This window comes from Nipponia nippon, unplaced genomic scaffold (assembly GCF_047370975.1).
Source record: "Nipponia nippon isolate SJK-2023a ecotype South Korea unplaced genomic scaffold, ASM4737097v1 scaffold_16, whole genome shotgun sequence".
Lineage (NCBI taxonomy): Eukaryota > Metazoa > Chordata > Aves > Pelecaniformes > Threskiornithidae > Nipponia > Nipponia nippon.
Genome location: NW_028262332.1, coordinates 5,865,006 through 5,882,117, shown reverse-complemented (window position 1 = coordinate 5,882,117; position 17,112 = coordinate 5,865,006). Strand labels below are relative to the sequence as shown.

The following is a 17,112-nucleotide window of genomic DNA, read 5'->3' as shown; positions in this document are numbered from 1 at the left end:
ATCACTGGCATGAGTAACTCCAAGTTGCAGTGGCTCACAGGACCCCAGCCTGGCCACCCTGACAATGCACTTTTTGCATTGCAAAAAAACTTTTTTCCCCACTCCTGTACATGCTTTCTTTCCTGTACACACTTTCTTTGATGATAAAGAATGCTATCGAGGGTCATCACTTGGCCACATGAATGCCAAGATATCAAAGGGCAACTCTGATAATGGGAAACTTTCCAAGTCAGACGAGCAGCATAAAAGCAAAATCCTGTCTCCGTACATAACAGGACCTTCTCTCAGGCCTAGCACTGCACTCTGGCTGCAATCTTTTCGAATTCAATAGTAGGATTTCCACTGTAGCAGCACCAGCTGCCGTACCTTTAGGATGGAGTTGTCCTGTCGGGTGTTCTTAGTATCGTATCCTTCCAGCAAGCAGCAACGGACAGTGGACCCAGAGCCCGCAAATTCTGCCAGATTTAGATCAGCAAAGCCCAGCTGTAGCCAAGAAAACAATGGAGGGGAAGGGGAGAGAACAAAAAAAAGAAAAAAAATCACTCAGTAAAGGGATATGCGGTGTCGCACAGACCAAAGGAAGAGAGCGCATCTGCGAGCGAGGGCAGAAACAGGAGCTGGTACACACACAGTCGTGGCCGTGAAGACCCCCTACTCTCGAGGACGGCAGGGTCACGCTCCCAATCCCAAGCCAGGTGGATGCTTGGAGGCCTTCAGGAAGCCAGCCCCACGTGGAGGAAGGACGTACAGTAGTGGTCTGGCCAGGACAGTGTTAACCAGCCTGCAGTCCTTGCATAACCAAGGACATGGAAGGCACTAGGTCAACGATGTGGAAAAAACAGAATCACACATACACAAACATAATAAGGCTCTCTTTGTATCAGGCCATCCCAGAATGCAGTGGAGCATGTGAACCAGGAGATGAAAGGATATTGTTACAGAGGAAAGTGACGCTGTCCTGAAAAACAAAACTGAGACTTTCAGCACAGCAAGCTGGAAGTCCAGAGCCACGCAGCAGTGCACGTGCCTCACCTCCGCAGATGCAGCTGCGGGGCTGGGAACTCCTGGAGCACAGTTTCCTTAATACCACTAAGATTTAACTAGGCAGTGGTATGTTTGACAGGCAGAAGGGAAGAGAAATATTTGGAGAGATTGAGTTGTGAGCTCTCTAAACCTTCTCTAACAAAGGGGAAGCAAATAGGGAAGGTGACAGAAAGCTGAAGATCACAGGCAAATTCAAAGAGGGTACTGATGCCTCTAGAGTAAAGATAAACACAATGAAGAGTAGTTTTGTTTTTCTGCTCTAATTCCTGGTGTATTAATAAAGCGTTTCAAAGAAAAAGTTACAGCTTCTTTTATGCAGAGCTTTAGCAATAAAAGTCAGTCGTGTCTCATCTAATCTCATCAGGAAGAGATGCTGTACCCCATATTTGGCCAAACCGTCCAAGCACGGAAAGTTTGCATCGCTTCAACATACAGGTCAGCTTCCAGGAGAACAAGGAGAGAAGGTGGAGAAGCAGCAGCTCAGACCTAGCCGTTATTCCGTGCATTGCAGTGCGTTTCTCCTGCCTTAGTGTTGACAGCCAGATGACACAGCTGAACGGGGAGCCCCAGACAGTAGCACCATCCGAAGGAAATGTGGTGCTCTGGCAACTGCGTGAGCTGATAGGGAGTCACAGCACAAACCACAGTCACTGCCGTATGAATCCCAGCTCCCACTGTTCCAAATCAAAAGTCTAAACCACAGTCTGCACAAGATATATGATTCAGGCGAAGAGAGCAGCAAGATGAGCGTAGCTGCTTCCTCCGCCCCATTCTCAAAGGGGAACAAGACCTGATGGCAAAGGAAAAAAAAAAAAAAAAAACAAACCCAAAAACGTGGGATAGAGCAAGAACCTTTCTTCAGCAAAAAAGGAAGGGAAAAGAATAACCTTTTCTCCCTCTATTCTCTGAAAAGAATTAAGAATTCCCTTAACACAAGTGTTTCTCCAGCCCTCGCTGTAGATGTTCCTCTGTCTCTTCTAGCCAAGGGCTATGCTGCTTGCTGAATATTCACCGATAAGGAAAAACCAGTGAATTTTTATCTCTCAGAGATAAACAGGACAAGAGAAAGCCACAGAGGGAGCTGCAATCCATCACTGTGACAAAACTGGAGGACAGAGGAGACACGGCACGACCACATCAGCAGAACAACATGGCACAGGAGTGGCCCAGACCCAGATCCCTCCTCCTCCACCACAGCACTAACTTCTCCGAGAAGATCGACACTGGAGGGCAGAGCGTGGGAGAAACCTCCAGCGACCCGTATCGTGTGCTGAGGTCAGAAGCTCTTCTCAGGAAGCAGACTCCCAGTATATAGAGGAAGGATCCCTTAACAAAAGGATGTTTTCAGATGTAACCTTTTGGAATAGTTTCCTCAGTTTTCCAGCCAGCTGATGGTGTTTCTTCCAGCTTGGGGAAGGAGTTTCCGCTTTATCAGCCCTTCCTGTTGGCTTCCGCTCTATAACCCCTGACACTGAAGCGACATTAACGTCAAACCAAAAGGTGCGCAAATTGATGGAAACTCTGTCTTGAGCACAAACAGCTCCATCGCTCTCAGTCCCTGCTGAAGGGGGACCAGGTAAAGAGGGCATTCCCAGGCTGCACTTTCCTCTACATTGCCACAATTGGAGGATTTTTCAGCTGAATGAATACAGTTTAAAAAAGTGAGGACTCCTTGTTTAGAATGGGAAATTAGTTGCATGAACTTACACCACAGATTTCTGCTAGAAACCTTAGGAATCCCAAGTAAGTCTGTTCTGCCACGAGGACCTGCCTCGTACAAGTGTGGTCCATAGAGCAAGACTTCAAGGCTTAATCACTGTGTCTGGTGTGACATCCCTTGTCTCTGAGCTGCCAAAAAGTTTGGGTCATCTTCTGTTGAATTCTAGGAGAACGTGCCTGTCTTCTTCACAGGAGACCAAGCAAGATACCAGCCCAAGAGACGACAAGTACTTGAGCTTTGGTCTCTAATTCTGGGCTGGAGCAACTAGGTTTCTTCCAAAATGCCACTAAACACAACTGGAGACTGAGTAAAAGGGAAGTGGGTTAGAACATGGCCTGAATAAGAGCCCAGGTTAACTCCACCATGGAGACATGCCTTCAGGCTTCCTTTAATTCTGCATTTCCAAACACTGTGGGAAGCTCAAGGATGGACACTGCGGGAGGAGCAGGCTGATACATTTACTTTGTCTCAGAGGCATGTCTCTTCCTCCAGCTATGCTGCTCTCCCTGGACAGGCAGCTCTGCAGAATGGAGGAATAACCTCCCCCCAGTGTGAATTTAGTGAAAGAGAAAGTGATGGCCCTAGAGACTATGTCCTAATTCGCAACAAAAAAGGAACGGGTGTGGGCAGCAACGCTGCCCTCCATCACACAGCACTGCAGGAGCAAGTGCAGTTCACCCTTCAAAGCCAGTTGCCTCCATGGTCTCAGGAAGGATATCAATTAGAAGAAATTCTTACAAGGTTGTGTGCGACCTGAACATCTGTTTATTAGAAACTAGCAGCAGTGACTCATTTTCAAACAAACATGGTTTCGGGCTCTGTGCGAGCTCAGCTTCTAAGCCAACATTGTCTCTTGATCCAGCACAAAGAGGAGAAGGGGGTGGCCCATTGTCTCTCCCATAGCATAGAAAATGGTGGGGAACAAACCAAAACATCCCTGCTGTTCAGTTTGGTTTTTGCCTCAGTGTCTCTTGTGCTTTGGAAGGTGGTGATTTCTGCTGGAGGCTTCTGCCTGCACTCATGAGGCAGCGAGGTGCCTACCCCAGCCACAGCTGGCTGCTGCGTTCTGGAGAACAGAACCGGAGTCTGTGTTTCTTTATTAGCAAGACGTTGCCAGAAGCCAGAGAGTTCATATCTGACTCAGAACTTCCCCAAAGTTTGAGGACATGCAGATCATCTTCCCAACCCCCTTCTCAAATCCACATCCAGTGCAATCTGGATCCTGTCCCAGCAAGTTGATCTTTTCGGGAAATCACTTAACTCAGGCTTAAACTAAGAACTAATGACCATCTCTCCAGATTGCTTCATGCAGCAGCCACTGGTTTCTAATGGGTGTAAAGCACTAACAGAAGACAAGACCATCATCACTCTACCACATTTGCCCTTTCTGTGCTCTTACCTTTGAGTACGTTTTTCCGCCCTTCAGCTCCTATAACGGGAGACAAAACAAACAGGAAAAGCAGCTATTTTATGTGCTGGGGAAACGGGGAAAGTCATTACTCCATCCTGGAATTTGCTCTCAGGATTTCACAAACCTCTGTCTCTCCCTCAAGGGTTACCACCACCCTGGTCACTCCCACCCTCCGTCAAGCACCTTTGCTGGGGAGAGAGGCTCCGTTCGAGTCACATCCTGGCCCAAACAATCTTTCTTTCCCACCACTGTCCATGCAATTCTTCTTGCTGCCAAAAAAGCAGCTAGTAACCAGCACCAGTACACTGGCAGTACTGCCTGCCAGAAGGAGAAGCTAGATGCTCACCTTACGGACAGATACTCGGCAGACGCAGGGGTCCAGGAGTCCCGTGGCTGGGTTGGCACTCATTTTACACACAAAAGTGAATTTCTTTTTCCAGCGGACACAGTTTTCCTGAACTTCCTCTCTATGAGAAAGCAAAAAAAAACCAAAAAACCAACAGCCTTTAAATAAAGGTACAAAGCCATATCAATCCTGACTATTAAGTATCTTTTTTAATGCCTGGTGACCTGGCGTGCAAAGATCCTCTACAACACAGCTTGGTCCACACCACCTGAAACTGCACCACACAAAGGCGTTGTGTTAGAATTAAGCTTTTCACTAGTCAATACAGGCAAAATTGACCTAGGTTACAGGGAAGACTGATCAACTCATCAACAGAGTTTGCCTTTACAGCTCTCACAAGCTCTCCAACGTTTCCTGCTTAGCCGGTTTAGCTCATTCATCGTCTGGCCCGGATGGATCCAACCTCCGTAACCGAACTGGGCTGAAGGTTCGCAAGCTTATCTTCCTACAACGTGCCTGTTTTGTACAGCCTTTGTACAGCAAACGTGCTATGTGTCCTGGACGGCTTGTCCTTCCCAGGCAGCCATCCTGCTTCTTATGCTGGGACGAAGCCAGTGAGGACGGCCAGCTCAAAGGAGGACAAAAACGCACACAGAAATGATCCTGGGTGCACGCGGACAGGACCACACCAAGCCAACACTGTGCTTCAAATCATGGGGGGGTTCAGACCATAAAGCAGTCTCAGCCAGGGAGGAGGCAGTTTTCCTTGCACAGTTTCTGAGCAGCCTACTTGCATCTCCAGGGCAAGTGGAGAAGTGCATGGCTCCATAGCCTGAGCCGCAGGAGGAAGAGAAGCAGCCTTCCCGAGCGCAGGAATCGCTTCAGGTATAGCTTTGGCTTCTGCAGAGCCCTCGGGGGAAGCTGGATTTCAGCCTTCAAAGGAGGCAGGTTCAAAGGAGCCCAGAAACAAGGTGTGCGGCTCCTTCCACGGGGCTCTGGTTCCCCATGGAGCCTCTGCAGGACCTGATCTGTTTATGGCTCTGAGCTTGGCCCTCAGCCAATTAAGTTCTCAAAGTAATGAGGCCGTGGCAGGGGGAAGGGAAGGCACTTTTGACAGCTATGAGCTAGCAAGTTTGCATCTCACTCTTATCTCTCCTCTTAGCACAGGACAAAGGGGCAAGGGCACCCGATAACATGTTTGCTTTAGCAGGGAAAGGGAGGCTTCCCACCATCTGATCCTGGCACGATGTGAGCCAAAGAGATCGGTGGCAAAGGGGAGAAGGATCAGTCTTGGTATTGCCTCAACTCTCCTCCTAGGAAGGAAGGGGCAGAAGTGGGTGCACAGCCCAACAAACCCTTCTGCAACCTCCAGGTGAGCCCAACGGGACAGGACCTGGGACTGGATCCTGACCCAGCAGGTCCCCTCTAGTCCTCGGAGCTATTTTGTGGGACCTGAACATGCTGGCCAAGGCAAACACGGGGAATAGAAAAGGAGCGGCTGACAAATAACTGAAACCTGTAATCCTCTGTAATGCAGATAAGGGCTGATCATCCCTGTTGAAAACCAGGGAAAACAGAAGGCAGCAATTCCTTTAAGGAAGTGAACTTAAACGCCTTCCAGGCTAGCTATTGAAGTCATTGAAAAGTGAGACATCCAAGTGCCAAAAATACCTTTGAATCTGGGATTAATTCAAGATGAGATCTGGTTCTCATTGCTCCACTCAGCTCACTCCAGCTCCTTCAGACAGGAGAAGAAACACTTCCAGAGGAATTAAAAAGGCTTTGCCTATAATAAATTATTCACCGAGCCAGCCAAATTAGGCAAGTTAAATTTCAGATATGAGGTACCTTAAACCTGACTTAATAGTAGGTATCTCTAATGACCTAAAGGAAGGAAAACTCAGATACAGATGAAAAAAGGCATTTAACAGAAAAGAAAAACACTTGCGAACTCACATGGTTCAGAAATGCAAGGAAGGTACATGGGATGCAGAAAACACCCAATATTTTAGCAGCATTAGTCGTCTTTAAAAAGGAACCACTATTTTCTAGAGAGCAAGGCTAATGCTAATTCTGCTAATGACACCAGAGCTTCTGAATCCTGGAAGGCAGCTACAAGTGAACCATCTTCCGATCAGACAGGTACAACAGCCCATTGCTGCAAACCTCGTTCATAAAACGTGGCTCAGAGCTCTAACTCCTGTCACAAGTGAATATTTAAGCGACCAAGCTTCAGCTCCCGAACGCCCATCGCATGTGCCCGGCTCCCCGCAGCTGCTTCGTCAGTGGGATCGGCAAGAACTGCTCTAGCGTGCGAGTTTCCTTACTCATGAGTTCTTGCTCACATTACAATGCAGCTATGATTAAGCATCTGCTGGATGCTGCGAAGTCCAATGAAGGCTAATTACTTCAAAACGCGGCAAAAAGTACCCATTAGAAATAAAGAGCTCCTTCATAGCTAATCTGCCGTTAGCACGAGATCTGTTAACAGACATTCTGCTTCTTACTAAGGATGTATGTTTGCTTTCCAAAACTGCTGTAGATACCACACGGCACAAGGGATTAGGAAAAGGATTTGGGGGGGTTATGTTACCCACAGCACTGTGAACACGAACCCGAGCTGCAGGTGCATGCGTAACTTGGGGCTTTTTATGTCTTTGGAATAGTCTGCGCAGGGTGGAAAGGAGTTTACAAGATAAAATGCAGAGCTGCTTTCCAGTCACAAGTTTCACAGTCATTCAACAATGACTTTCAGCTTTCTTTTTCACTTTAAAGAATGGCTTTTAAGGGTGGGGGCTGGGTCTGTAGCGGTAGACAAGCAAGCGACAGCACTATTGTTTCAAGCCAAACTCTACAAAATTAGTTCCACATTTCCAAAAGATGGCATGTGGGGAAGCGATGGGCTTTGTCTATCCACCTCCCATCAAGCTATCGTTAGGCTGGTAATTAGAGAACACTAAAATAGGGAAAAAAGTGGCCTCAGATGAGGAGCAGTTTTGTGTTTAGCCCTAGAATATTCTCTGATGTACAATTAGGAACCATCACACAGAAACCAAAATCACACAAGAAGCGTGGTGAGGGCTGCACCGAGAGGCGTTTCCTTCCATCCTAATCACAAGGCACCTAAAAGCAAAGCAGAAACTAACAGCTTAAAACCAGAAGTGTCTAATTTTAAGCTGTACTCTGTATTTGGAGAGCCAGAAATAGATCAGACCAGTGCCTGGTACTAGGTGCCAATTCAACGGGTCTTCAGAAGTTTTATTTTAAAAAAGCCGTCTGTACCATTTTGCAAAAAGACTCCCAGAAGGTTGAATCCCTGCCAAGCTAAGCTTTGCCCTCTTCTGACTAGAAACTTAGTCAAAGCTGTGTAATTACTCTTCCAGACCTAAATATACCTCCTCAGAATAAAGCGATGCAACCCTGTGGCAGCTCTTGTGAGAAGTGGAGTTCCAGAAAGAGCTTCTCGAGGTCTTCCAACCCTGGAGCTGCTCATCTACCTCCAGCTCCTTGGCCAGCCAGAAGGGACGGTTTACTGCATCCCCCAGCCACCATCCTACCTCTCGAGAGAAGATTTACCAGAAAAAGAGCAATTAGAAAATGTTTCACCATAGCACGGCGTGAACCCAAGTAAGGGGAACGATGCACAGCAGTGACCCACCGGTTTATCTACTTTTAGAGAAGAAGCAGTGAGCTCGGTGAAGCCACCAAGGCCTCTTTGGGTTCAGATCTCACGCACAGCCTTACTGCGGCTCTGGCGACAGGCGGAGGAACGCGCGATGAACAGATTTTAGAGAAGAGATGTTTACCAACTGTGATTTTAGTGCCACGGACAGAGTAGCACTGTTACAGAAAGCCACAAAGCTCACTATGAATGCAAGTTAGCTAAAGCAAACGCTTCTAGAAAAAGGCCATGTATACGACCCATGCTATCTTGGGCTACTGCGGGCCTCTGTCCCACATGAAAACCTAGCTAATGAAACACCAGAACAGAGATTAAAACTTTTATTTACAGACTCAAAGCTGAGTTGCGCCCAACCGGGTATCATGCTTCAAACACACAACCCGCTGAAACAGTTTTGCCTTGCTGGAACATTTAGAAAAGCAGATGTTTCACTCTTACTTTACGGCAGCAGTCAGACATAAGACAGTTAAAAGTACGAAACATCATAAAAAGGCCACAGGCTTACTGGGAGGGCAACGGCAACAAAAAATAACTTTCTAATGCCAAACATTTCAGTAGAGCAATGTGTCTCAGTCTGATGTTTCATGCACAGGAGCAGATGTGGGAAAACCTTAGGCTAAATGAGACAGTATATAGATAAGTGCACACAAAGAGCTTCTTATTCAGATTTCCTCCTCCTCATCTACACAAAGAGGGAGGGCAAGCTTTCCTATTTCTGCTGCCCAATCCACACGCTGACTGTCCCCCCTCTCGGAGATGTGGATCTGTGTCAGACCCTTCAAGCAGAGGTAATCCTCCTGCCTGCTCGCAGCAGACGCTGCCCTGCGTCCTCCTCGCTGGTTCACCACTGCACGCAGGAGAGCAACATCACTGAAGCAGCATCTCGATCTGATGAGGCACAAGAAAGATAACACCATTTTAAAGAGGCCAAGGAGCCAAGTCCCAGCTCAGATTCATTTAAGTGGGACGCATTGAAAAGCAGCCCTCGAAGGAGCCCTGACACACACTAGCAGAGGGTCTTCTGGGGAGGAAGGTAACACAACCTCAGCAATGCAGGTACAATCCCCTCAATCACAGAGGGAGGAAAAGAAAAAAAAAAAACAAAACCAAGTTATTTCAGCAGATTGCATCTGATGGGCATCTTCTACAGCATTTCTTTACACAGCTCTGCTTTCAGCTGCAGAGACCCACCATTAAGGCAGCCTTATCTATTCCCCAGCACTTCTGAAGGCTGAATTAGAGCAGGATCACTGCCACTCCCTTAGCTTGACAAAGTCTGGAACAATCCTATGTTATGCCCCAGAGAAGACAGCTACTATTTTAACCAGGTTGTCTAGTGCAAAGCTGTAGGAGAGACCTTTCGTAAGGGCAAGGAAAAGTCCCTGAAAAAACCTGTTCCAAAACTGACTTTCTAAGATGCTTGGGTCAGTAACCAGTATTCGCACCACTGTGCTCACAACACGCCAAAATTTATACCATCCTACTGACACAGCAGATTCTGCTACAAACAGAGGGCCTAATCACTGCCTATAGAGCATGGAAAATACAAAGGTGGGTGAACATATATATAAAATAGAAAGTGAGCCTTCATTTAGCCATTAGCTGGTTTAGATATATGATCCAGAACCTGTAGGTATCCCCAAATAATGTGCTTAGGACAGGGCACTTCACTGCAGTGCACATACTATTAAAGAAAACTGCAGCTCTGAGGCTTTGCCATCCAGATGCCTGGCAAGGAAAAGGAGAGAAATCAACAGCAAACAAGAGGCACCATCGGCAGACAGCACAGCAAACAGCCGTGTGGGCATGTATCATAGCAGTAAAGGCTTAGGGCTGCTGTCTTTTTTATCTTGTTATCAAGCTCATGCAGGTCAAACACAGGCGGAAAGCAGAAGCAAATACGATGCAGCAATCGGTGCTGGGAAGCTCAGTGGAAACGTACCCCAAGAATGAGAGGTGACACACTATACTCCTTGGGGAGCACTATACAGGATCATAAAAACCCAGCTGGATACACAATGCATGGACACCCCAGACAGTTTAACCTGGAGGCGTACAAGTGCTTTACGGCCAGTCATTTACATGGAGGGGTTTTGCCTTCCCTGAGCAGAAGAACAGAAAGGGCTCCCAACAATAAAGTTACTCTGTTTTGCCTGGGCTTACATCACTGACCAGAACAACTGCCAACCCAAAGAGCTGGACATCTCCCCCACTGCAAACAACCCCGTATTCTCCAGCTGACAAGTGCTGGTTGTTGTGTAGTAGACATTAGCAGTTATGATGGAAAAATGGCTCGGAGACAGATGATGCAGACTGTGTTACTAAGAGAACTAAGCAAGCCTTTGTCATTTGAAGCAAGTCTTATTTGGATGTTTCACTGCAAGTGTTTTAAACCAGGGTTCAGCAGTAAGGTCATCACATCCACCACCTACTTGCAAAATTCACTTCTGAATTCCCAGCAAATCCATTCCAATGACCCATAGTGGAGAAGGACACCCACCCACAGCCCCCTCTGGGTGTTAGCTTATACCTGGCAATTTAGTTCTTCACTCACACCAGAGGGGAGGTAGGTATGGGCTCTCTAAATGCCAAATTTGAACACCAATGCTTTTAGAACGAAGCACTCGCATGACCCAGCGTTTTTGGGGGGGGAACAAGGCAAGCTCCAACACTTCTGGAGGGCTTCACCATGCTTGCTCAGTTCTGCCTCACACCAGGGGATGGATGTACCTCTGCTCCTGCTGTTCGCTGGCACGTGGGGAGGTGGGTGAAGAGCGAACGGGAAAGAGGAGCAAGGGAAAGTCAGCTCAGGAAACTAGATTCCACCTACACAGTGAACAGCACAGCCTGCATAATCCCTATTTGACCGGAGAAGAGACAAATACAGGAAAAAGGATTAACAGCAACTGTACAGGAAAGAAAAAAGCTAATGGAAGAAACTTCAGCCACAGCTGAGAAACCAAGGTAAGGAGCAGTCAAGACCGTTTCACTGGGGGACAGGGGACGACGACAGCACCAAGTATGTGAAAGGCAGACGAGGAAAGAACTGGAGCAAAAACAACGAGGTGAGCATGAAATCAAAACAGGATACAAAGAATGACTTAGAAATCCTCCTTAGGAATAAGCTGGTATCTAGCAGGCAAGTGATTGACTTTTTATGGCTTTAACCTTATTTCCAGAAGCAGCCTATTTCCGTAGAAGCGCAGCTTTTGAACTGCGTATTACAGTTCCCTCCAAGGCAGTGATCAATCTTGATAAAGGTCCACCAGTACAAGCCAGGGAGTGATAATACCTACTGGAGAATGGGGGTGGCAGTCAATCACCGGTAGAAAACCCTCCAGCATCAGCATTCCTAGTTGTGTATCAACAGCTTCTTTGAAAGGCAGTAGTTCGGTTATGTCTGGACTCCAGTCACATGCATCCAGACGTGTGTCTTTTATAAGTGATAGACATGAAATCCTGCACCTCACACAGAGCGTCCCATAGGCAAGAGCTTTCCAGTGCAGTCCATCTCATGTACTCCAGATAGCTGCACTGGGTAAGCCACACTTTCCAGTACATCCAGGGCTTCTAAAACCTAGCACTGGGGGTTATTTTAGAAAAAAAATATTTCCAACCATTCCTTGTATCTAAGTCTTAAAACCTTTAAGCTCCTCCTAAGATGAACGATGTTAAAAATACTATGAGAAACAATGGAAGTTATTAAAAAATAGCATGCAGCTGGTGACCGAGTGCTGCAGCAGAAGTTGCATAACGAAGTAAAAATTGTGCCAAATGGAGAAAGAAAGTCACAGAATAATGACCCTTTAAAACTTAAGCTATAGAACAAGTCAGATGAGTTTTGGAAGGGTAAGTAAGGGTGGAGCAGGGAGAAGGCAAGGGAAATAATTCTAACAGACTCAGCTGCAGAGCAGCAAGGGACGTGTACATGGCACTTTACAGACAGCACATGCCCAGCAAAGCCAGTCTGCTTTGAGGTATTTATAATTTACATTCTGTCATCTTGAAGCAGAGAAGAAAAGCCAGACATCAGGAGAACAAGGACAAGAAGGGGCTGTAACAGTAAATGCTGTGCAATACATCTACTGTTACACACTGTGCTGAAGACAGACCAGCCCGAAGCAGCACATATCCAAGGACTTCTTGCCACATCTACAGAGCACAAGCTCCTTTTGGTCAGAGGCCAGGGACACGTGCCAGGAGCAAAAACATCACAAGCAAAGAACCACCAAACTCTGAAGTGTAAAGAAAGGAATAACTGGGTAGATGACTCAGTTACTGAAACACAAGTCTGTAATAACGTGCGTATTGAACGCTGAAAGACGCATTTGCTTTTTTTGAACTCTGATCATGCACTGAGTCACCACACCAACTCCTACTTCTGTTGTTCTGATAGACTACGTTGGAGCTGGATTAGCCAAGAACGAACCACGTGCCGGGCTGCCAAGCCCACCACCGGTGCTTTCCTCTCACAAGCAAATTCACAAGGATTTCGGTTAGAGAAGAAGCAAGAACAGGTCTGCACTGCAGATTTCCCTTGGGTCTGCCCAGGTCAGCCACCAGCTACTACACTCAGGTTGCTGTATGTTGGTGCTACCTTCTCCAGTCTCTCAGATGTGTCGTTCCTCTTGCTCCTGTGGTTGCTCTGTGCTGCAAAGACTGGGCTACCTTGCCGTTCACACCCAGCACACTCTGAAGAACTTGTCTAACTCTGGGCATAAACACCTTTCAGATCTGATTTTCCACAACTATGACCACTGAACGATCAAATGTGCTCTATGTGTAAAACAGGCATGGGAACAACTGAACTAAAAGGGCTCCAGAACTCTTACATACGCCTCCGGCCAAGGCCGATGGAGTTACAGGGGATGAGCAAACCCAAGCTGAGACCTCCCTGTGACCAGGGGATGGAGGGCGCAGAGGGAGGGGGTGTTCAGGCTCATCACCAAGTCGACTGCACAGTAAAAAAAAAAAAACCACAAAAGAGAGGTTAAAAAAAAAATCCCCGACTCTCTGAGGGCCCGTTTGCCCTTTGGACAAATCGCAATTCTGTGGTTCTAACAGACAGAGGAACTAAAGCTTCAGAAGGTCCCAAACGCTTCAGAAAACCTCTAAGGTTTGTGCTGTACAGATGCTTATAAGGTTAAGGTAGATCAACCCGCCACGTTTCAGAGGCAATGTGTTTCTGTAGCACACTGTAGCTTCGAAAGCCTTTTCACTTCTGGCAGACTGTAGATGTAAAATGAAGATTCACTGATTATCCGTTGCTGATATATTTATAAACTTTCTTCATCCCCTAAGTGTTAGCTGTTGTTCTGAGAGATTCCAGATTTGCCTTTTGCTGAGTAAATTTAAACTCCTAGTGAAGGCAGACAGCAATGTAAACTCCGGCATGGAGAACTCTGATAATATCCCTACCACACAGGGTACAAGAGGTGGCTACAACTCCATGATGCAAGAAAGCCGTGTTTGTAAACAAGATGCTCTTATAAAGAAAAAAGAAAGCCACCTTTCGAAACAAAAACCATCCACACATGCCCCCAAAATGAGAAAAATCAAGATACAGGTCAACTCAATATTCCAGGGCTTTGCTGGGATAGTAAATCTGGAAAATGAAAACCCGAACAGGAATCGACACAAGACTAGGAACAACACCTCCGACTCAAGTGATGTACACCGAGACAAATCTTTTTGCCTCTAAGGCAGATTCATGGCATGTGAAGACATACCGATGCCAGAATAGTTAAGTGACATTTTTTTGCCAATATCAGCCCTGTTTCAACCAGGAGAGTTTGCCAATATAGCTGTACCAGAGAAGTCTTGATAGTGCAAATTAACCTGCACACAAGGCCAAGTTCATTTCTGGACTAATTTCATTAATACCGTGTAATGTAACATCACTGCAATTTGGCTCGAGTACGCTGAAGAGCCCTGCAGTAAATAAGCTGCCTGAAGTCAACCCCGGTGCTAAAAGTAGGTTTAGTTACCCAAGAGGTAACACCCTACCGTGCTCAGACATGTTCCCCTATGAGTCACTTCTATACAGTATACATTGAGTCAAAACCAATACAATAGTCCAGGAGAAAGCCCTTTGTATGTTAACAGCAGCCTTTTAATTCCACGACGAATACAGGTGGTTTATGATTGTTCCTTTATAAAGGCACCGTTTAGCAGTACAACCCAGGTCGCTGGTTTTAAGGACAAGGTACAAACATGTTCTCACTGAACCTCCGTCCCCTCCACCAATATCTCTCGCTGTTAGGGTTTATCAGCAAAAAGACTACTCAGCAGAAGAGGTTTGCAAATTAAAAAAGGCTGCTGAGTAAAGCCTGCTGCCCCCTGACTCATCACCATACTGGTGCTGACGGGCTGGGATTTCTAGACCCTGCCTGTCCCAACTCTCCCTTCCCTTTTGCCCCGAATCCGGAGCCTGTCAGCCCTGGTGTTATGCCACGGTGCCAGAGCCAGCAAGAAGAGCGAGGAGAAAGGGGTCTGAGACAGAGCAGTTAGAGCTGCTTTTGCTCCTCTGAAGCCACAGCTCCAGACAAACGCAATTCTCTAATGAAGACCAATATCTCATGATGCAACTTGTCCTAATCAGGGAAAGGCAATTTCATAAATTGCATCTTGGTTAAAAGCAGAATATGGGAGAGCTCTGCATTTTGCAACAGCAGTCAGTGCTGGTTAAGCCCCCGGGAGATGTCAGCATAGGCTCCCACTGCTCAGCTGGCAGCAGCAGGTTTCTGAGGATCAGAGTTTTTACCTCCTCTGTGGCTGTCACTACCAGCTGTATTCAGACACATTCCCTTGATTCTCCCCTACTGAGAACAAATGACAGTGGAGATGTGTACGCATCACTTCTGGAGGGAAGACAACGTGCAGATTTGTTTTGCAAGAACAGACGTACTTGCACAGAAAGCAGGAAAACCCCTTCTATAAACCTACATCAGAAACAGACCTTAAAGAGAACAGTGGCCAGAGGATGACCAGCTACTGCCAGTACAGCTGAAAAAGGGTATTCAACAAAGCAAAAGGCAACAAATTTAAGAAACAGTTATAGGAAATACACTTCTCCACAACGCAGAATTTCCCTTGCAGCAAGGAGCACTGCAGGCTACTGAAAGCAGAAGATGAGCAGCACTGCACTTGAAAGGAATTCAACATTTATGCAGATGCAATTGCCCAGTGTTACTGAACTATGAGATAAAACATAGCAGGCCGCTGACAGAAGCCAGGAAAAGTGCTTTCCTACAGAGGGGTTACTCCATAATTAATCGGTTAACAGAGGCAAGCAGACTCCCTCTTGAACAGCCCTTATTGCTTCGTCTGGAAACAGGACACTGCACTAGCTGGGGCTGACCTGGTACTGCAAGCCTACATCAAAGTGTGAACGCTCCATTCCAGGGAAATGGAGCATTAAGAGATCTGGAAAGATTGCTGAATTATAAATATCCTAGATTCCTCCCTCATATTCTGTGACACGCAGGCACAGCCTAGGCAATGATGGGAAGAACAGGAACAAGCAAGAGAAACAGAAAAAGCATGATGAAAACACAGCCAAGCCGGCAGCCCTCTCCCCAACCTATACACATGCGAACAAAAAATCCACTGAAAATCATGATACCACATCCGACCTCACCTTTGCTGTTTCAAGCATGGATAAAGCCTGAAAGAGCCTGAGGCAAGGCCAGGGGAAAAAAAAAAAAAAATTCTCTAAGCCTGAGTTTTTCCAGACAAGCCTTTCCTTCCCCCTCTCCTGGCCATTTGCGTTTTTATTTTGATGAGCAATATTATCCCTTAAGGACTGGAAACAAAAGTGACTGGACAGAGAACAAGGCAATGGGAAACCTTTGGCAGGGTTCACTCTGGCCACCCCATTTCGTACTCCTGACGCTCACCACTCGCTTTTCAGGAGGAATGAAAACTCCAGCCGCAGCGCCGGAGCACAGGTAGGCATGTGCTGACCGCTCTTTCATGTGGCAGCTGGCGGAGGGAGTCTCTGTTGATCATTAACCCAATATCCATTAGCGAAACCTCTTGCCGCAGTCATTTCATACAAAGTTTTACTCTGGAAGCAAAAATGGCGGTACCTGACTACCCCGAACTTAAACCCTGAGGCCACATCGCTTTCCCAGGGTTTCCTATTACGGGTTCCTTGACCTGCTTTTCCATTGGCAAAGCCAGACTGGAGCATAAAGGTTGGTAATTTCTGAAAGGCACTGAACAGGACCTTAAATTTCATGTTCTACATTTGAGACACTGAATGGCAACAGAAGGGACTTGCGTCCTTTAGGCAAACATGCAGCGCTAGGAAGCCGCAATCCCAAAAGAGAGTTTTCTAGCTTTAGCTGTTTATTTCAGAGAAGCGCATTTCAGGCTAGTTACCAACCACACGCAGGGGTGATGGTCTCTGTAGGTCCCTAAAACTGTATTGCTTGTTAGTGCTGCAGCTTTCTAGCCCTTCCAGGACAGTAAATCCATATACTTTCTTCCTTCCTCCCATGTAAGCACCCTCGGTGCTTTCATGCTCAACAGACAGTGTTCACTTCTTATTTAGAATACAGCACGCAGCTGTAAAGGTATTTTTAGCTTTAGTCCCATCTCCTACTACAACATGGGACCTCCTTCAAGGCCTCCTCTCACCAATGAAGTATGATAAATTCAGCCAAAGGAAAGGCATAATCCCGCTCTCTTGCCAGCTCAGCTACTTTCTATCTGCAGGGAAAGCGTCCGTTATACAGACTGTATACGCTATTGCATATCTAGAACATCCTGTCTCTTCCACACTTGCCTCCTTCCAAGCCTCCAGTCGCCATGTGCTTCCCCTTTGTTTTCTTCCTCATCCCCATAACCCAGTCCCATTTCCTCGATCTTTTCCTCGCCTCAGCCTTATCAATTGGGCTACACAG

At 46.7% G+C, this 17,112-nt stretch overlaps 1 protein-coding gene across 7 annotated transcripts in view; it reads right to left on the bottom strand.

The window, feature by feature from the left end:
- EEIG1 (estrogen-induced osteoclastogenesis regulator 1) overlaps positions 1–17,112 on the bottom strand; it is a 38,721-nt gene that overhangs the window by 12,381 nt on the left and 9,228 nt on the right. For 6 of the 7 annotated variants that reach the window (XR_015703689.1, XM_087753007.1, XM_087753006.1 and 3 more), the window contains 3 exons: positions 4,522–4,642; positions 4,164–4,193; positions 367–483 (listed from right to left, as the gene is read on the bottom strand). Coding sequence is in view for 5 of the 7 variants with exons in the window: in XM_087753007.1 (XP_087609133.1) it covers positions 367–483; positions 4,164–4,193; positions 4,522–4,642 (268 nt within the window). In the remaining 2 variants the exon portion in view is untranslated. The remainder of the gene's footprint in view (positions 1–366; positions 484–4,163; positions 4,194–4,521; positions 4,643–17,112) is intronic. The other variant, XM_087753012.1, reaches the window with a different exon arrangement.